General features: G+C 43.4%; 1 protein-coding gene across 1 annotated transcript; it reads left to right on the top strand.

The window, feature by feature from the left end:
- Nucleotides 1-130: 130 nt before the first annotated feature.
- Nucleotides 131-20,783, top strand: LOC149364718 (beta-keto L-gulonate decarboxylase-like). The gene is made up of 9 exons (XM_089574660.1): nt 131-630; nt 1,355-1,453; nt 3,682-3,755; nt 5,080-5,181; nt 6,686-6,751; nt 11,378-11,470; nt 13,802-13,951; nt 14,384-14,497; nt 18,066-20,783. The coding sequence occupies exons 1-9, from the start codon at nt 567-569 to the stop codon at nt 18,237-18,239; spliced, it is 936 nt and encodes a 311-aa protein (XP_089430786.1). The 5' UTR covers nt 131-566; the 3' UTR covers nt 18,240-20,783.
- The last annotated feature ends 516 nt before the right edge of the window (nt 20,784-21,299 follow it).

The raw sequence follows: 21,299 nt of genomic DNA, 5'->3' as shown, positions 1-21,299 counted from the left end.
GTCGCAATTAAAAAACGCCTCGTGCATTTCGCACATAGAGCGGGTATCGTTCCGAAACCGAAACAAGGCTAGTCTGTCATCATCATCATCGCCGCTATTGTGCAAAAACGCCCGCCCACGACCAGTTTCGCATCGAGGGGTCTGTTTTGGCGTTTGATTGAGCGATACTTGTGCGACCGCCGCCCGTCGGCGCGAAACTGGCACCGTGCAACAAGTTGTTGTAGGTGTCCGACGCGCGTGTTTCCTCAATTCACGGTGTCGGGTCGTTCGGATGTCCTTTATTTTTCTCTGAATGCGCCTGCTGTCGCCGCTGGATAGATAATAAGTGGCGATACCTCGACCAGAGTGCGATAAAAAGCATTTTATCGACGGCCGTCGCTCGGTTCAGGCGATTGCTCTGTCGCCGAGAGGCAGCAGCCTCTTGTGTGTATTTTGCACACGTCGGTCGCACCACACCTGCTACACCGCTGACCTCGCAGCAACACGAGGGAGGGACAGTGCTAAGGGCGTTACAGAAGTGATCTTTTCGTTTTGAAAGTGTTGTTTTCGTCGGTCGCAACTTCAAGATGCCGGCGTCAAAGGTCGTGAAGCACTCGCTGCACCGTCCCAGCCTGGACGAAGTCGCCAAAGGTGAGTACGCGTACGTGGCTCTCGATGGCCGAAGCAGATCGATCGCCCTGCTAAATTTAAGGTCGTTCGTCTTTGCGCCGAGATGAAAGAGTGTTGCTGTCCTTGCTCTATCGGAGGCGGCTAGCCCTGAAAGTCGTGTGCATACCAACTGCGAAATTAGCTGTTTGCGAGCAGCTGCCCAAACCGTACCCGCTGGCCGTTTTGGTTTACGTTTTGCAGGCATGATTTATATCGCAAAAGACTGCTCACAAACCTATTTTCCGCTTCTGTATGGTAGCTATATGGACTTTTGCATGTACGTGTAAAAAAGAAGAGAATAAAGTAGTTTTGCTCAGTTCTTTCTCACTGCCTTAATTAGTACATGTGTCCGTCACACAGATTCGTGTACGGCCGGGAAGCCGCACACCGTAACTGCCGCTTTTGCGACTGCTGCAAATTGTTTTGACGCACGTGAGCGCGTGCAAGTTATGCGCTAATTATACCGCTGAAAGAAGCGCATTTGTCAGCTGACTTGGGACTCAGGATCGCATATGCATAAAATGTATATATGCTAGAACAGTTTACAAGGCTTGTTTCTGACCTCTTGCAATTGAAATACGTCTCGAATTTGACTGTCGGTAAACGCCCTGTCTGTGAGTCGTTGGATTGTGTTGTTTAAATTTAGTGTATCTAAACGTGCTTCCCGTTCAATTTATGTCAGCATGTTCATTTTTATTTCGCGCAGTTTTGAACGACGGACTGAAGAGCACATTCGAGCATGTTGAAGTTTCAGTGGTTGACTGCCCAAACCTCAAGGAAAAACCTTTCATGCTTGCCTCTGAAGGTGAGACTTTTAATTCTATTTTTGTTAATAATTAAGGACTTTCACAGTACACTCGTTACATGCCTCAGTTGTTTGCTTGTGCTGTGTGCTGTGCTCATTCTTTCAACTCCTAATGAGGTAGAACTCGACACATTTTTGCTGTAGTCAACTTGAGCACATAGGCCTTGTAGAACAAAGCAGTAGAGCTTTGCTGTCTGTGAAGTTATTGAGAGGTTGCAAGCGTTTTCTTCAGTGATACAGCTCTGCCTCCAACAAGACTCCCTGACAGGCTTTCATTGGCATTGACGCGCACTAATGAGGATGCATTTGGCCTAGTGCCAAGACAGCAGTCTCAGGGGTAAGGAACGAAGGTGTAAAGAGTAAAGACCACCACAGGGACCGCAGATTGCTTGCTGCTGCCTTGATAGCAGTGACATTAAGTGCTAGGCATCAGAGAATAAAAAGCACAAGATAGGTTATCACATTTTACATCCATTATGTATACGTGACGTAGCGTATAGTTGGGTGTATGTATCATTAAGACAGGTAGTAGTGATGAATGGCCTCAAAAGAGCAAGGACGCTGGCTAGCAGTTTTTGTTGTTAAATGTGGACGTTATTAGAACTTTATAAGCTTTTTGTTTGGCTATGTATTAAGGTGTTAATTATGAAATACACAGCAATAAAAAACATGGATGACACAAGAGAGCAAGTACATATCTGTGTTCTCTCCTGTTGTCTGTTTTTTTTTTTTTTTTAGCACTGTGTCTTCTGCTGTTGTTGGTAGCTTACTCTCTGGGTACTGCATGATAGCGACAACATGTGGCTTGTAGTGTAAAAAGTACAGTATTGTCTGATAACAAGAGTCGTGCTGGTGCCATTGTTGAAGAAAGGTAACTGCCCTTGTATGTAACCTTCCAAAGTAGTTAAGAGGGCTCAGGGGCAGGTTAGGTGCAAATAAAAGACGTTCAGAGCAGTGCTGATTCAAGACCACGAAATGTCGCATTCCGCATTCTGCATGGTGCATGTTGAATGCCTGTAGCCAACCTTCGGAAGAAAAAAAGAATCTCTGATGCATTATCTGTTGAGATCGTGTGAATATTTGAACTTTGTTGGCCAACGAAAATCTCAGTTTATCTCTCACTGTTGGGATGAAATTTTATGGTGTAATTCTGAGTGTGCTATTAATCACAAAATGTGTATTGCAGTCACTCTGGATGATAGATAACTTTAAACAGCCTTTCAGCTTGAGCTGAAAATTTAGTTACGTCATGTCATTTTGTAGTGTGGCCACGCACGTTTACTGCCATTCAATCACTCACACTGGACACTAGCAGCTTCAGCCTGGTATCACCACTGCATTTCATCCATTTTTAGAGCACGAAAAAAAAAAATAGTTGATAGTCGTTGTTTCTAGGGGCTGCTCATTAGTCACTTTTTTCCACTGTCTCACAGCAATACGTTTGATATTTGCTTTTTTTAATTGCAAAAAAATAAACACAAAAATTAGTAGTTTGATTAGACATCTAGAACACTCTTGATTCCAACAGAAATTTACCAGATGCATTAGTTGTACATTAAAACCAATTTTCCCAAGGCTTACTCATCTTCTGTAAGATATACTTTGTGCATGGTTACATGTACCTTGGAGCACTTCGTATCCAGTAATGCAGATGCCATAGCAGTAAAAAATGCTGTGATTATTCTGTTGGTGGGTGCCATGACTTTTTTTTATTTGTGTGAACTAATTTCTTGTTACAGCTAACACGTAAAGCAACTGGGGGAACTCTTAGCACCTGTCGCCAACTATGTACTAATACTGATTTTCTATAGTTGAAGGCACCACGAGAATGAGTGGTGAATATATATAAAAAAAAAAATCAAGGCTGGCTGTTATGAGCAATGAGAGCAAAAGGTGTGCTGGATTGTAGTAAGGAAGGTTATTCTTTGCAAAGCAGACGGTGCAAAAGTTATGGTAGCAAAGCCAGCAATGTAAGTTTTGTTGTTTCTTTTCGCATTTGCAGCATCTGCTATGCACATGGAAACAGAATGCACAAGACAGATTGTAACTAATAACTAGCCTACTGTGTAATTGGCATAACTTTTCTGCAAACTGCTGCAGTGAAAACTTGGCAAACTCAAATACATGAGTGTGGTTCAGCTCATCTTAAGTGGTTGTCATTTGGCTGTACTAAGTGGCAGCTTTACTGCTGCGATGTTTCTCTGTTTTATGTTTGTCTTGTTCATTAGGGATATGTGGCAACCCACGGCTGGCAGATGTCGGCGGAGTTCCTTACTTAGTTCCTATTGTGCAGAAAGACAAGGTAAGAGTTCATTCTGTTGTAACTCATTAACTTGAAAATGAGAAAGCTTTGATGCAAGATTCCATCCAAAGTTGTAGCATATGAGATGATCAGTGTATTGCTAGCCGTAACTTCTGTTTTTTTTATGTATACATCAGTACCTTAGTGTAGCAACTATTTTAGTTTGTTAAATGGCACACGTTTAACTTTGACGCATGGAAAGAAGCCGAATGTAGCAAGTGAGCATGTGCACTAGGCTTAACCTAGACTAGACTAAACTAGATTGAGAAGTTTCCATTGCCTGTTTCACTTCATTTGGAAGTGGTGGTAACATTTATTGAGAGGGAGAGAGGAAAGTTGTTTAAGACGGATGAGGCCCTTGGTCCAGGGAGCAGCCAGTATAGAGACAGCATGAGTACTTTGGGAGGCTTAGTAGTCAGCACTTTAGCAGCTTTGTCCTGTCGTAGGCTGTAGTATACAGTGACATTTAGTAGGGTGTGGAATGGTAAAACATGGCTTAAGATCTTAAAGTGCTTTAGATACCTATTTCTAGTTGCGTGTTTTCTTGTTTCAAAATGATGTGTTATATATTAGAATACATGAATCACCGTGTGGTATCCACCGTGATTCATGAATCACTGCGTGATATTAGTGCCTTTCAGCCAGTCGTGTGGCGACTTTGGTGTTGCTTTTATTTTGTTTTTAGGTTTCCATGAACAAATAGTTTCAGTCGCAGATAACATAGCTGCACATTAGGTCTACAGAAATAAAAATACGCGTGTACTGTTTGCTTTACATATCACTCCGCTGATGGCAGAGTGGCAAGCTGCCATGCGACTGGCTGAAAGGCACTCCACAAGTTGGTTGACTCCCCTCGGAGGTGGGTTAAAAAAAAAAAGGCGGGAGCTGCGACGCTTAATTCGATTTAATAGGAAAATTGGCTGCACAGGAGGATAATTCGAGGTTTCTAAGAATGCTTGAAGTGTGTAGATCGAGTTCCCGTGGTAAGAAGACGAGCTCAAAATCTCCTTTAGTGCACCTTTAAGACCTTTAGCCACAGTAGCAAATTAGAACTGTGCAAATACTTGACAGATGCCAGCACAGCACTGCATGACAGCACAGGTATTAGAGGCTCAGAGAGCAATGTAGTCATTCCATTGAGTTATGTGGAACTTGAAGCACTGAATGCAATCTTTGCTGTGCGACGTAGAAACATTTTTTTGCTTCAGTTAAAAGGTTCATCTTCATAAAAAAAGAAAAAAAAAGAGAGCAAGTGTGTCGCTTTTGTGTTGCAGTACATGTTCTGTTGAGAGGCGCTAATAACAGCTTAGTGCTTTTATTCCAGATCTACAACTTAGAAGAAGTCATGAGGAAGACTGAAGTACCTGATGGGCTTGCCATTGGTGCTGGCGCAGGCCCCTTTAATGTGGTCGGCGTCAACAGTGAGGTATGCTATTGTCGTTGATATATTTGTGCTGCAGCACATTGCAATATGTATGCTACTTTATCTGTTACGTATTTGGAGGTTGCTCTGACACAATTGTATTTTGTCTTTAGTTATTGGGCTTCAGAAAGAAGGCACTAGCGTGAGAAACTGAATGTGCCTGATTTAGTGTTTAATAATGGGTTTATAATAAACCATTGTGTCATACTTTTACTGAAATATAATTGATGATGCACACATTGGTGCTTCAGAGAAATGTCTGCTCTTTATCAGTGTGGCGCAGAAAACAAATCATGATGTCTCGTATATATAGTTATGCTGAAAGCAGATAGTGAACTTCGGCTGCGTTTAGAAGCGGTTGCATTTTGAGACTATGGAATGGCTCGCCAAGGGTTTAATGGCATGTGTGTCTAAAGCCCCCCACTAGTCAACCTTTGCAGCATTCTAGCGCCTATTGCTTCATAACTACGAGATTGTATTTCGTGTGGAGGACTAATAAGGGCGAGTCGTGAAATGGTGGGGAAGTACTGAGAACATTGTTGGGGTGGACACAGCTCGAAGACGCATGAACTGCATACTACAGAGTGTTTTGGTATGGTTAGTGCTTTATCTGTTATGCCTTAAAGGTGCACTGAAGAGGAACCTGAACTTGTCTTTTTGCCGCGGGAACTCGATCTACACGTTTCTAGCATTCTTAGAAACTGCGACTTATTGCCCTGTATGGCCGATTTCCCAAATTAAATCGAATTAACGGCCGGCTCCCGCCCTTTTTTTGAATTCTGCCTCGTACGGTGGGCGGAGTCGACCAACGCGTGGAGTGCCTTTCACCCAGTCCCGTGGCGGCTTGCCGCTCTGCCATCGGCGGAGTAATACGTAGTAGTCCGTAGTAGCAAATAGTCCGCGCATATTTTTATTTCTGCGGGCTTATTTTGCGGCTATATTATCTGCGAATGAAACTATTTATTCATGAAAACCTAAAAAACAAAATAAAGCGAAAGCAAAGCCTCCACGGAGCTGGCTGAAAGGAACTTCACGCGTTGGTTGACTCTGCCCATCGTACGAGGCAGAATTAAATAAAAAGGGCGGGAGCCGGACGTTAATTCGATTTAATTAGGGAAATCGGCCATACAGGGCAATAAGTTGCAGTTTCTAAGAATGCTAGGAACGTGTAGATCGAGTTCCCGCGGCAAAAAGACAAGTTCAGAATCCTCTTCAGTGCACCTTTAAAAACTTTTGAGCCATGGAAGCAACAGCAAATGTCACCTGCATACATCATTTGAGCATATTAGACAAGTGTCTGGAACGTTATTCACATAAGAATGCACAATGACCGTGGGCACATTATTTAATGACCTTGCATGACAGGTAGCAGTTTAATAGAACAGTTCTTGGTTAGCCTCAAGTAAGTGAGGTTACCAGCGTGCTTTTTCAGTTCTAGCAGCATATCAAGGGCAGTTCTGGAAGTGTCATTTCATATTTTTTCCCCGTTTTCTTTTTATTCACTCAGATGATGCACAACATGAAGTGTGGCGAGAAGCCTTTCAATAACAGTCACTATGCCAAGATTAACGAGGTAAGTGGCAGCACTTTTATTATGGACATACCTGTCTTGAATTGATCGTACTAAGTAGAAGTCGCTTATTTGGAAGCTACTCGCAGAAACTAATTTGGGAAGCATTGCTGTTTTTCATCCTGAACCAATGGAGGCAGCTGATTTGTTTCAGTAGGTTTTGCAAGAAGTGAAAATGTGCTTTGTGTTCCTCATAGAAAGTTGCTCAGAGACATTATGGATGCATATTAATATGCAGCTTGGTGCAAAAGAAAGACAGAATGAGTGTACACATCTCAATTTTTTAGTATGTTTTTTTTTTCTTGTTGGTCAGAGTTGATGCCTTAAGACCCCTAATTTTCTGCAGCGGAAAAATTAAAATTCTGCAACTTGAGAACAAAGAATGCAATTTTCCGTGGAAATCCTCTTGTGTGGTAACACATGTGGCTTTTAGCACAGCAGCGGTCGTTGCGCCATCACTTCCTACCTCGTTGCTTTGTGCTGCTCAATTCTGAGCCCATTTGCCCCTTTTTTTCTTGTTTGCTCGTCACAACTCTTTCACTGTCTTCTGTTTCTCCTGAACGGCCTGCACCGTCTTCTTTTCACGTTTGTTGCAACTCTTGTTGCCGGTGTGTGTTGTGCGGTTCGCTTTGTTGAAAAGTTGGCATTTCCTCACAGCTGTTAAGCCTGGTGGGTGAGCTCGCTGTGGGTGCCACGAAAAACGGAAAAGTTTGCGCTGTCTTCGTAGCTTGGTTCCAAATATAGCTCAAGGTGCTTTCAGAAGCACATGATTTAAGAAAGAGAACTGTATTATATTCCAGAAAATCCGTTGATATGCTTTCAACAGGCACCAGTATCATCACTCTGTTCTTGCAAGCGTGTGAACGTGTTGATGCCAGAGCCACAGCGTTTGATGAACTAGCTTGCTTGAGCAAATGGGGTAGCAAGCATGCCAAGGTGTCGGCGGATCTTTGTTCATTACCTGGTTATACTGCTATGTTTCAAGGGAATTCAGACAATTAAATAATCGCATTTCTATCATTGTATCATTCACACTGATGTCCACAAACACAGTATCGCCCAAAAAAAAAGAGAATGTGGTTGCTGATACAGAATTCTGCGAAAAGTGCTCCAATCCGCGAGTTTCTGAGCTATCGTGAAAAATTAGGAGCCCTAATCATAGTGCCTTGTTTTGTAAGTTTCATTTGCATGCAGTACGATTTTTTTCATATGGGGAAAGATAGTAAAGCATGGCTCTTTTTTTTCTTACAGTAAGGGCAAATGCTAAAACATAAGAAAAGTGGCTGCTTATAAATATCAAATTGTTGTCAGTTGCAACTTGAAAATGCAGCAGAGGCTCCTCTCCCACCGACTTTTCACTCCACTCCACTTGTGGCTTTCAGGCAGATAACACTGCCTAGAACTGCTGCTAGGCATACACAGCCCTGTAATTGGTGCAAGCTCATTGTAATGAGTAGGAAGTTGCAGAGTTCAGAAAATGCCTTCATGAGCATAAGTTGTTTGTAGAAGCCCATGTGTAGAGCATCTACACAATCAGCTCCTCGCAAAAAACGATTCGGCACGTTTTTCTTCCTCCACCTGAATAAAATCAGTTGTTTTTGATGAAATTAAATATTTTGGTATTCACAACCACAATATCGGCAGAAAAAGAAAGCAATGCTGAGTACTTAGCACGATTTGCATATCTTCACGCTTCATGTCACTGCATGCTTTGCAGTCTGTGTGAATGCGGGTTGTCAGTGACGTCAGTATGTGTTTCTCTCTTGTCAACATGTCCGGTGTGCTCTCATCATTTGCAACAAAGCAACTGGCCAACACACACAAAAGCAGCAGCAGTTTTCTCGTGAGCGACGCACGACAAATTACTCTTCATTCCTATTGACTACATTGAGAGAGGTCCTTAGTGCTCGTTGACTGCTCGGCTTAGGTGGAAAATGCTCACGTTCATCAGGAATGAATGTGGTGTAAGTGTTAAAGCACTCGCACAGTAACGCTTTTTGCACATATGACCTTGTTTCTGTTGCACCAACCAAGAGCGTTTCTCTCTTAAATTTAATGGGCATTGGGTCGATGCTAAATAGGTATGGGTGGATGGAAAAATTTTATTTAGCAAGAGAATTCGAGGCCTGCAGGTGGCACCACTCACGGTTTAAATGTTTATGTGGTGTTGGTCCATGACGTATGTGGCCCGGCTGACGGTGATCTGCTTGGCCACGTCGGCTGACCGTAGTGAAGTCTCCCCATTCCTAGGTTCGGAAAGGTACCGGCCTGGTGTGGGGAGGAGATGCCGGGCATTATAGGAGGACGTGGGTAAGGGCGGCCTTACCAACATAAATTTAAAAAGATTAGCTGGTGTAGGCACCGTTTGCATATGCAGGCGATGCCAGATTGACTGTTCCCTAGTGGTGACGGATGGTTGGGGTGACAGGTAGATTAGGCGCTCTGCACGGGAAGTTGAAGTTGAAAGTTTATTCAGGATTTCAGTCAAAGTTACAAGCGTATACAGTGAGAGGTCCCATGGTACAAGACCGCGGGTGGGACCTCCCATGAAAATAAATTTCAGTATGCAACAAAATACAAAATACACAAGACATTAATTAGGGACGCACAGAATAAATATAGGTACATAGTGTAATATCAGTTACTGAGATATGTAAATACAAACAATGTAATACAGGAGAATGTACAATAAAACTCACAGATGCTGCGATACATAGGATCAATAACAAAAAAAAAATCACACATTAAGAAGGAAAAGCTTAAGTTTGACCTTGAACAAAGAAAGCGTATTAGTTTGTTTGATGTCTAAGTTCAAAGAGTTCCAAAATGATATGGATGAAAAATGAAGGCATTGTTTCCCGTAGTTAGTTCTGACTTTAGGTAGTAAAAAGTTATTACGCAGAGCAAAACGTGTGACGATGTTGCTCATGATCGTGCCGGGAGAAAATATGCTTAGCGGCAGATGATGATGATGAATCTTAAAGAAAAGGTTTGGTTTGGTTTGGTTTATTGGGGTTTAACGTCCCAAAGCGACTCAGGCTATGAGGGACGCCACAGTAAGGGCTCTGGAAATTTCGACCACCTGGGGTTCTTTAACGTGCACTGACATCACACAGTACATGGGCCTCTGGAATTTCGCCTTCATCGAAATTCAGCCGCCCGAGATAGGTAGAACGTTTAAAAACAAATGGGTGTTTGTGGTGAGCTCAGCAAACGAGTGCATACGCTTCTTCGAGGAATCCCCCCCAGATGCCCGCCTGTGCCCGGTTTCTAGACCCCTCGGGCTAAGGAGTATGCAGCCTCGTTGCCAGGATTTCCCGAGTGCGCAGGCACCCAGATGAGCTCATCGTGTCGGGGGAGGTGGAGGGTGAGCATGTGCTGTTGGCATTGTGCAGGGGAATGAACCCTGCCCCTGGTAAAATTTAGAATGGCAGTTTTTGAGTCGCTAATAATGTAACGGGTGTCTGTGTATGCCAGAGCAATGACTATAGCAGTCTCTTTGGCTTCCTCAGAGGTGCTGCCTGAAGGAAGCTCGGAAGTTGGGGGTGTTACCTTGCTTTATGAGTGCAAAAAACGGAATATGCACACCGGCCTTGGGCCGCCGACTCCACTGCAACTGCTGAGTCAGCTGTGGTTACGCTGGGAAGCTGGCACTCATGGGCATTTCCCTGGCTGCTGCAGCGCTCTTCTAGCTATTTTCCACTCTGCAGTACGGGCATGTACATAAGCGGCGTGGTGTGAATGTGGACAACTCAGCTTTGTCATGCACATACTACCTGACATTCATGATAAACTGCACCAGATGAGCTTGGCCACCGCGTCTTTGTCCAATGAGGCATCTGTGCACAACAGGATCAGCTGATGAAATGCGACAACTCTGGGGCTAGCTCGTATTTTCAGTTCATGTCACAGGACACAAAAAAGGCCACATGTGCGAAGACACGTCTATTGCAACTTCTTGACAAATACGGTCCACGAAATTCATGACAAATGGCACAAAATATGCGTAGCATGCTTTCCACGCTGGCAGTCAAGGCAACAGCATTCTGCGGAATGCAGGTGGCCGTTTTGAAAGCAGCTTGTCACTGTGCGGCCATTAGGCATTAGCATTAGGCCAAGGCAACAGTATTCTGCAGAATGCAAGAGGACATTTTGAAAGAAGTTTGTCACTGTGCGGCCATTAGGCATTAGCATTAGGAAGCGGTGCTGATACTGCATTCTCAAGTTGTAACTACTTATAGCTGTTCCTGTTATAGGGACCTCGAGTCATGTTTCATCAGGGTTGCCATTTCTTTGTCTGGCTTCCCCTGTTTTCTCTGCATTGGCAGTGTGCTGGGGAACAGGAATGGTACACTTAACATTCCTCTTGCTTGACTATTCTTGCTTCATTATGGTGCAGATTTTTATTTTACATTATGATTGCATTTGTGTACGTGCTCTTCTTCTGCTGGGAAACGGGCACCTGTGACACTGTTACTTTCATTGACTGCAAGGTGTACTATGTAGGATGGCAAGAGACTAAGTCATAATAGAAAGACAGCTGTGTTTCAGGGTACCTTTGAGTGACATGAAAACAAGTTGCTTGACGGTGATCAGTATTCCCACACCCAGTCTGTTTTCTGCACGCAGGATGGCAGCTATGAGCTAGGCCGATTCACTACCACGTGTTGCGAGTTTGGTCTCATGGCTAATCTGCTCATTTCTGAGGGTAAGCCTGGAAAGGTGCGTAACTGTGTGTGTGGCATAAACTGATTGGAGTGAGCATGGATTGGTTCTTGCTGGCAGGTGCTAGCATCTGCTTTGTTTAGTACGCTAAGAGGAAAAGGTTCGATAAGTCAACTGCAGAAGGGGTTTAAACAAACGTGAACTACTTGATAGAGCATGCCTTCACCCTAACTGGCACTCGCCAGTGGGCAGTGAGTTGGAAGGATGCTCTAGCCAGGCATGACTGCTAGGCGAATGATTAACATTTCCCTTTTGGTACTCGCACTTGGGAAGTGATTGGTTACTGATGGCGCTGTAGTTTAGTTTTCTTGGTAACTAGTGACTGTGACATGTAATGTGCAACTGAATGTACCGTATTTCCTGTGTATAAGACGCGACTTTTTTTCAGAAATCTTGCTGGTGCGCGCTAATTTTTCGCGTTTTTTTTTTGCGAGTTCAGAAGTTACTCAGGTTCATGTTCAAGCTTTTTTCATCGAAAAAATATCTCTACCAATGACGCGGTTGTAACGCGGTTAATACTTCAATACGGGGACCGCCGTGCGCAGCTTTTCTTGGATGAACTTTATCATGAAACAGCTGGGATGACGACTTCCGGGATCACAAACACGCGACCGTTTCGGAGGCCCCAAGCAAAAGTAAAGTGAAATGCCAAAAGATGAAGACAATCGCGCTTCTCGCCACTGTCAAGACAAGTCAAGACAAGCCGGTGTTCTTTTTAGCCACCATTTTCAACTTTGCTCCGTGTACGTAGTACGAAGATAAGGTTTCAGCCTCGTTGCCGCCAGAAATGGGCGAACTTCTTGATAGCGTATACGAAGATGAAGACTTCATAGGTTTTAAGTAGAAATAAAATGTTGTTATGGACATAATGCAGGGCACTTTCGTTTTTTCTTTTTTCTAAAACGTGGGCGGGTATAACGTGAGTGTTGCCATTTTCGATCACTTAGCGTTGCTTAAGAATTTGTCACAGGTACAGTGAATTTCGCGATGGTCGCGCAAGCATGTTTCATTCTCACTAGCCTAACCGGTTAAATTGGGGTGCGTCTTATACACGGGTGCGTCTTATATACCAACTTTTTCAATGACAGCCTACATATATGGCGGGTGCGTCTTATACAAGGGTGCGTCTTATACACCGGAAAATACGGTAATGGCTGTGCGGATGGAATGGAACCTTTGATCACTGTGTGTTAGAGGCGCTTTACCAATGTGTCCACTCACAACAGTTTAATCTTCTTTGATTTCATTAATCATGATGTGAATGAAGTTCTGCTTGCATGATATTTATATATTCCAAGAATGAATGTGTAAAGTCCTCAACCAAGTCATCATAGTGTGCAGAGAAAAAAGCTTTGTACTGCAATTCATGCTGTTATTGAATTATGGGTTCAGGACCATATCCTGCTGTGGTACAATGGACGCCCTTCAAGTCAAATTCCGCTTAGCCGAACACGTTGGAGACCTTTGTTTAGTTTTCTGCTGACACAGTGCAAAAGAAACTGATTTGCATAAACCTTCTAACTTGTGGACTTTGGTTAGCACTAGAGCTGCCACGGCAACAAATGGCTGTCAGCTGCTGTGTCCTTGTGTTGTGTGGGGAGACAGTATGCTGCAAAGAGGTTCTAAAAGTGCTGAGAACATATTTGAACAGGTTTTTGCTTGGCAGTTGTTTTAGCCTGTTTAAAACCAATAATGAATTGGGATTAACCTTGCATGCAACATGCAATGCAACATGCAGAGGAACAGCTTCACTTGGAACATAAGGACTGTAGACATTGTGCAACGTTAGACGGATGTCTGCTATATGGCAAAAAGCAACTTTCGCTGTAGAAAGGCTAAATTTACAAAAACTGATTGATTTTGCTGTATCTGTGTGATGGTGTTAATTAGAAACAACATTTTTGTTGCAGTTCATTCAGGAACAAATCGGTATATTTATGAAACAAAATTTGAAAATCTGAATTTTATCAAAAATGTGGTGTTTTAAGCGTGGCTTGATACTTTAATGAAATGCATCGCTTAAAAAGCTCAATTTTGCTGCTTTCTTTATATGCAGCATGGAATTTATATGTGCAGCCTATTTCTGAGTGTGTGAATTTTACCATACAAGATGAAATCTGAGGTAGTGTGTCGTGGATGGCAGTAAATTAAATTTACTCGCCAAAGTCACATTTAATCAACCTTTGACAGCAGTGGTACATATTGCGTATACGTAACAATATATTGTGAAGGAGATTCTGAACAGGCATTCACTGTTGTCAGTCACATGTTGCAGTGGTCGTCGGAGAGACAGTTTTGAAAATTACTAACAGGGTACGCTTCTTTTAGGTGATCCGTGTAAGTGCCAAGAGGCGCACAGGTGGTGACAATTTTGTGACGGCCATGCGGAAGGTGCTGGCTGCTCATTATGGTTCCAATCCAGTTGGCCTTGGTGGAGCTTTCCTCCTTGAAAAAGGAAAAGCAAAACTCCACATCATGGTGCGTACACTTTGTGACATCATGCCGCAAGTTTGTTCTTAAAGGGACCGACAACTGGTTTAAGACGTAGACCCTAATCTCTTTTGCTGCAATAGAAAGCTTGATGTACACATTTCATGGCCTCGCAATAATGGCAACAGGAATGTCGTTAGGTACGTTCAAGAAGCATTTTTCATTGTTTACGTGCTCATTTTCATGTATCCCAGTCCTATTGCCAGCCTATTGCCATTCGTCCATGTATTAAACAATGCAGAGCGGATGCGACTTCAACCCCCGAGTTTTTAGGCTATGTGTTTTCAGGCTGTTCATTTTTTATTAATAGATCAAAGAAACAGCATAGTTATAATTTTTTGTGAAAAAAAAGTTTCAAAATACAAGATGTTCAGTGAGTTTATCAGTGGCCTCTGAGTTGTGTTATCTTTTATCTTCCAGCCGAAGTTTTCCACAGCACCTTTGTTAACGAATGAGGCAATGAATAGTTGGCTCAAGTTTTTTGAGATGGATGCTCCCTTGGTCTGCCTTAGTGTATTTGTGTCCCATGACCCGGTAAGGACAATTTTACTTGCTCTTTTTTTTTTGTAACATAAAGCTTGCAACCTCTGCACTGGCTGAGTTAATGTGCAATACAGTCAAGCCCACTTATAACAATATTCAAGTGCCATGGAAATACCATTGTTATAACCAATAATTGTTATAACAGGGTTGTGCCGAAAAAAAGAAAAGACGTCAAACTTCAGAGCATTTATTGACAGTAAATACCCGGAGGGGTTTGATTGTTCTAATGCCTGTAAAAGCTCGTTAATTCAAACTTCAGGGAACCGGAACAATGTTCACCAATGACCAAAGCACCGCCATCACTGCGCCACTGGGAGCTTCGCGCGCCTCCACGTCACAGGAATCAAGCCGGCTTTCCGGAAGTGATTCTTATGGGAAATTCAAGAAGCATGCAGAACTAAGGGTGCAGTGACAGCTGGCAAGAGAAAAACTGCGCTGGCTGCATGCACACACACTGCACCGACTGATTGGGGATACGCATGGCGTGCGTAGCCAATGCAGCAGCTCTCCTGACGCAATGATGCCTGCCTCTTTTGCTTTCGTGGCGTTGCTGCGCCAGCTTAGTCCATTGGTCGGTCCCACACGTGCGCGCTTTTGTGTTGTAAGCATGGTTTTGCTGGTGTGGTTGTAGCATTTCCTTCTTTCTTTTTCTATAATAGTTTACACTCAATTACCAGATTTAATTGTTATAACCTATAATGTGCCTTGACAGCATTGCTATAAGCAGTTTATTTTACCATAGAACACATGGCAAAGCTGATGGTGCCATGACTGACCATTGTTATATCCGATATATTGTTATAACCAGTATTGTTATAAGTGGGCTTGACTGTATATTGGAATGTATAGCAAACAGGCAGGAGCATGTCGCTGTTGCTACAGTGAAATTGCAGTGGGTCATATTTTCACTCCTGGTATAGAAGTCCTGAGTACCCTCAATATGTAGTGCTGCTTAACATTTTCACTTGATCCTGATCGATGAGTTGACCTGCTACATAGTACCAGGCTATGCTGCATGCATCTGTCATTATGTTAGCTGTAGCACATGGATGGGTTTGTAATGAAATAAATCTACCTGTCTTGATTAAAACATTTTATACTTTGATAATTTCACATCTTTCTGAAGCATATTGTTCTGTGTATGTCATTTTTAATTTGCGTTGGGATTTTCTTTGACCTTGAGGATAGCAACGGCAGGTCCTTGATCCAAATTTGAAATCTCATTTGCATTTGGCTTGGTGTCAAGCAAGATCAGGGTTTACTGCGATTCAGATTGGCTATGTAGCAAAGTTTGGTTTCCATCGATTTTGATCCTGATCAGCTCGACCACCAGGAGGACCCATTAATGTTTGGTAGTGCATGCCACTAGAGTGTCCTTAGCACCATGACAACAAAAGGCGGCACCTACCATCGCAAGTGCCATGTGAGACTGTGGCTTCTCAAATAAATGGCCTCCTATTTTAAATGCATTGTAGAAGTGGTGTGCATCTTTTGCATAAAGATGCCTGAAGAACTTGGACGAAATGGTTCAATTTCAAGGAATCTGTGTCACATGATGTCACAGTTGTAAGATGATGTAAAGCTAAGGTGCATTTAGCTCTTTTCTGATGTAGCCTATGCAGACTTGTTCCAGGAAGATGACTGCATACCATTTGTAACATTTTAAGGCGGAAGCCTTTAATGCCTCATCGTTGTAAGCAGCAGTTGTCGACAGAAATGTCACGCTTTTCAGTTGGTCGAAACGGTCGTGACGTCACGATGCGCGAATTTCAAACAGAGCCAATTGTACTTTGGCTAGTAACCAATGCAACCACTTAAAGGGATTGTATAGTGATGGTCCAAGTAAGTGGGACTGAGTTTAGATGATTGCTTAATTAACCATTTCGCCTAATTAACCTTTCTAGTCTGACCAGATAGATAAATAAAACCGAGTAGAAAATTGGCCGAGCTCGGGATTCGAACCCCGGCCTCCGGAGTGCGTGACGAGCACGCTACCACTCCGCCATGCCAGCTCGATGGTTTGGAATGAACAAAGGCGCGTCTAGTGAATACGGTGTCATCGTTCACTCCCATCTTCCTCCCTTCCCGTTATGGCGAGGTTTAGGTGTCCACCGAGATATGAGATACATTTCCTTTCCTCAAAAACCAATTTACCGACGAGCAAGGCGTAGAACCGAACGGGCGATGGCGTTCTATGCATGGACTCCGTGGCAGCGTTGCAAGACGCTGTCGCATTCCGCTCTTGGAGGCGAAGCTTAACATCTTAACCACACATCAGTGACACGAGCAGGAAAATCACGCTTAAGGCTTTCGCCTCATCGCAGTTTAGGTCAACAAAGTGCCCCCTGAATTTTATTTGCATTGTATAGGGCAGGCGTTCATAATTTGTTTCACTGCATGCTTGACAATGAATTACCTCCTCTTCACTTCCGCCTGTATGCTTTTCTGGCTATGCATTCTGGGATGTATTGAATGTAACGACTGCGTGATGCTTTTGCTACCTGGCATGCTCGGTCCTGGCATGCTCGGGCCTGGTGGTGTGTGTGGCCTTGCTTCATGTGTCATCTCAGAGTGCATGTCTATCCCTTGCGTGCTGTCTTTGCATTTCCCCTCACGCTTTGTGTTCTGCTTCCCTTTTCAGCGTACGGCACCACCCTCTCACCAGCAAGTCTTGCACCCTGCTTTTCCTCATTTTCTGTCACATTCATCCTTCCTAGTTTGCTTGTGGAGCTAAGCTGACCCCTTTACTACTCATGATGAAAATTTCTGGGCGCAAACACACAAGAGACAGCAAAGAAACCACAGGACAAGCGCCTTGTGGTTTCTTTGCTGTCTTTTGTGTGCTCGCGCCCAGAAATTTTCATCATGAACAACCTACAACTAGCCCAGCTTTCCATTCTCTTTACTACTGTTTAGTGAGACATGAAGACTTTGCTTTTAAGCTGTCAGTTTTATATACAAGCCAAGGAAAAGGGCTGTGAAAGCAACATAGAACATTGCTGAAGGCATATCTTCTGTTTGGGTAACAAATATTGCCTAGGAAATTAAGGGGGTTGACTATATTTTCTTGTTTCTAAAGAGCACGTGATGCCTATATTAAGACTTGCCTTGGGGTATCAGTGGCTCCAGGGTTGCAAGATCAAATCCGGGCTGTGACAGCCACCCCTCTGATGGAGGTTAAATATAAAAATGCATATGAGCTGCGCGGTGATAGTGCACATCAAAGAATCCTAAGGGGTCAAGCCCTTCACTACGGCGTCCCTTGTAGTCAAATGCAGCTTTGGCATGGTAAACGCCACCTGCCATGTTTTAGTGTATTGGAAATTTTTGAACTCACAGATGCTGAACAAATTTTAATTTCAGTCTTGTGTGCATTTTTCACTGGTAAAAAATAATGTTCACATATGTTGAGATAGATGAAGCGGAAAACTGGCGGATAAACTTGTCTGTAGATGGCTGCTGTGTTTTGTAGGATGACACTCTGGAGAACTGATACCCAACTTGCTGTTGTGCATTGTGCTCAGCTGAAACACTATTCATGTTGCTGTGGTATTTCTAGGGCTGGGACCTGCGCATAGAGCACACTCACTGCTTCAGCGACCACAAGCAGGGAGGACACTACCATTACGACACCACACCTGAAGAGGTCGAATACCTGGGCTACTTTAACGTTGCTGAGTGGATGTATCGCATTGATGCACCTGTGTCAACACATCAGATAGGCAGGGACTGAAGCATGTTGAAATCAAACTGGTTCTCTGTTTGGGACAGGCTGTGTCTGGGAGATAAAGGAAAGGGAATTACAAAAAGAAAAGGAAAGTGCTCTTGTTTTCGAGCTTTCTTACAATCCACTGGCTGTAAAAAGTGGTAAACATTGAGATTTGGAACACAGTTTGGATGTGCTGTTTGGTACATTACATGACAAAATTACAGGTGCACTTTGCTGGCTTGTTTTTTTATATATATAAATCGTAGGGCAGTGCTATACATATCCAGAATGCGTGAGGGGTTCATGTGTATGGAAACACTTGTGTCTCTGCTGCAAAGCTGTAGTGTCTTCCATGCCATATTTCAGTGCCCCTTACGTAATGCATTCAGTGTATCAGCATTGACCTGATGATTCTGCAGGTTGGAACAATATAACTGGATGCCTTTTCCTTTCTCACTTCTGTTTGTATCATTTGCTTTTCATTTTGCTCTTAAATATGAAAGTGTTTTGCTGGTGACTCAAACTGCTGATGTGTTCATTCATGAATTTGTGCCTTCAGCTACAGTGGCAACTAACATGCATTATGAGCCTTTCCAGAAGTTTGCCGCCGTGGTGGCTCAGTGGTTATGGTGCTCGACTGCTGACCCGAAAGACGCGGGTTCGATCCCGGCCGCGGCAGTTGAATTTCTATGGAGGCGAAATTCTAGAGGCCCGTGTACAGTGCGATGTCAGTTCATGGTTAAACTGCGCGAAGAAAACATGGACAGAGACAGAAACACACGTACACACTGAGCGCAGAACTTCCAACTTTTATTCGAAAAACGCTTCGGGCATTACCTTTTATACGCTCTAATAGCGATGTCAGTGCACGTTAAAGAACCCCGGGTGGTCGAAATTCCCGGAGCCCTTCACTACGGCGTCTCTCATAGCCTCAGTCACTTTCGGATGTTAAACTTCATAAACCAAACCAAACCAGAAGTTGTTGCTTACTTTTGTGCACATGTTCATAAGTATGATAAACTGAGCTAAGTGGTATCTGCTGGTATTTGTGTTCAGTGTAACAGTTGTTGACAAGGAAAAATGCAAACAATGTAGTGTTTTTGTGAATATTTTTGAAGCATGCCAATTGTGACAGCTGCATTTTCAGTTGGCTCAAAATGTGTGAGCTACAGCCTCAGTGCATTTGAAGCCTGATGGTCAAATATAAATCCAGATCTACACTTCAGCACCTATGATAGTTCGCATGTAGTTTCGAAATGTTAAACCCCACATACCAGTGTTTTTATGCCTCTATTTCAGTTTGTCTATGTCGCACTGCACACAAATATACATGTTCCGCATAAATATGTATACATTATTTCCCTGACAGGGTAAAAAAATCACGGGTGTACATGATTTGTTTTATTGCGGAATCACGTTACGTCATGTGATCGGTGATGTGAACCTATGTGAAGTCCCAGTAAGCTTCCTTCAGCCACTAACACTGAACTTTTCCCTGAAGTGCTGTTTTCAGCAGCACGTGTGGGCAGTTGACAGCTACAAAACCGGTGTGCCTATCTTTGAAGTACCTCAGGAAAAATGTGCAGGTGAGCCTTGAGGGAGCATCATGCGACCAGTGGATATGCCTGGCTATTCATGTCGAAACGTGTCCATGTACGAATTGTTCTCCACACGGAAGGTGGGTATAGGGTCCAAAATCAAGTGCTCTATTTATGCGCACAGTTAATTGTTGCACATGTTGTGCCTGCTTCTGTGTGCATAGCTACTGTTATGCCTCTGTTCCAGTGCTAATTATCATGCAGGTAGTGGAGAGTACTTTAGCTTAGATTGGTACCGAACTCGAGATTGACTATAGTCTGATGCAACTTAAATCTGCAGTGAAGCTCCGCCCACATTCAGGTCCGCCTCACAGAATTCCTCCTTTTCTTGTTATCTAAATAAGAAGCTAGCGACAAGAAACAAATGATAAGCTCTAAAATTTTTATACCTGGCTTGTTTAATAAAGTCAGACATTAAAAAGCTGATGTTGTTTACTGTTGCGATTGGCTAGTGGAGTAATACAGGATGCTGCAGACCGTGGCTCAGTGTTGCCAACTGCTACTTTTTTAAGTTGTGTCCCACTATAAGTGCACTGTTCTCCCTGATGATCAGCACTGCAGCTTTTGATCTCCTGCATCAACAGTGTCTGCTGGAGTATTTAGCTCTCTCTTACTCAACTACTTTTACTCTTCAGTTTGCTACTTTCATTTCTATCGCAAGCTAGCTCCTAATTGCATATGTAGTGGAACTGCACTGCCATGATGGGTGAAAGATCTGCAGCCTGTGCCTTTTTCTTCTTTCCAGAAAATGATATAATTGCCTCATTGTTAATAACGAGTTGTATTTGGAGCATGCTTAATCCAAATGCTACTTGTGCTGTAGTTAGGTCTGCTATCATGGCCATAATGGAAAGCTTGACGTGCTTTTGTAACATTTTTACCTGTTGTTAAAATACTGCATTAACATGTGCGATGCTTGTTTGTGAAACAGACCGTGACAATCCAAATGGAATAAATGTATTCAACAAGAGGATGGTGCAATGGTGTGTTTTGGAAAGGGGAACGAAGAAAAAAATCGGGAAGCAATACATGATATATAATAAAGGTATAATATGAATGAATCAGCGTTGGAAGAAAAAGCAATTGGAAGATTGGTGGCTCAAAGGCAGGGCAGTGACATAAATACACAAGTTTAGGATTCAAAACTGGTCTAGCACAGAAGTAAGGACCTTTCCACTGAGTGTTCCCTGGGTGTCTTCACATTGCTCACTGGGCTGTTGTGTGCACCCCTCACTAGCGCGGTAAAGCAGCAGTGAAACCTTTTGCAACAGCCCAGAGAGGAGGCGTTTCAACATCCTCCTCGCCTGATGGAAAGGTCTATAAAGGGGCAGGGGGATTTCGTCATCAGCGTTGTGAGCGATAAATAGGGCGGTGTAAGGTGGCCCAGGCAGCCACCCCTGGAGAAGAAACCCAGGTGGGCTACCTAGGTCACATGACCTTCATCACAACCTACCCTACGCATTATAGTTTCGCTTTCCGGACAATG

The sequence above is a fragment of the Amblyomma mixtum genome, chromosome 2 (genome assembly GCF_055824585.1).
Source record: "Amblyomma mixtum isolate Tamu chromosome 2, ASM5582458v1, whole genome shotgun sequence".
NCBI classification, from domain to species: domain Eukaryota; kingdom Metazoa; phylum Arthropoda; class Arachnida; order Ixodida; family Ixodidae; genus Amblyomma; species Amblyomma mixtum.
The sequence above is the reverse complement of the archived record's forward strand: the minus strand, read 5'-3'. Positions and strand labels throughout refer to the sequence as shown.

Excerpts from the sequence above, each read along its gene's own strand:
- LOC149364718 (XM_089574660.1), top strand. The coding sequence starts at position 567 with ATGCCGGCGTCAAAGGTCGTGAAGCACTCGCTGCACCGTCCCAGCCTG. Across the intron at positions 3,756-5,079 it reads CTATTGTGCAGAAAGACAAG|ATCTACAACTTAGAAGAAGT; the intron begins GTAAGAGTTCAT and ends CTTTTATTCCAG. Across the intron at positions 6,752-11,377 it reads ACTATGCCAAGATTAACGAG|GATGGCAGCTATGAGCTAGG; the intron begins GTAAGTGGCAGC and ends TTCTGCACGCAG.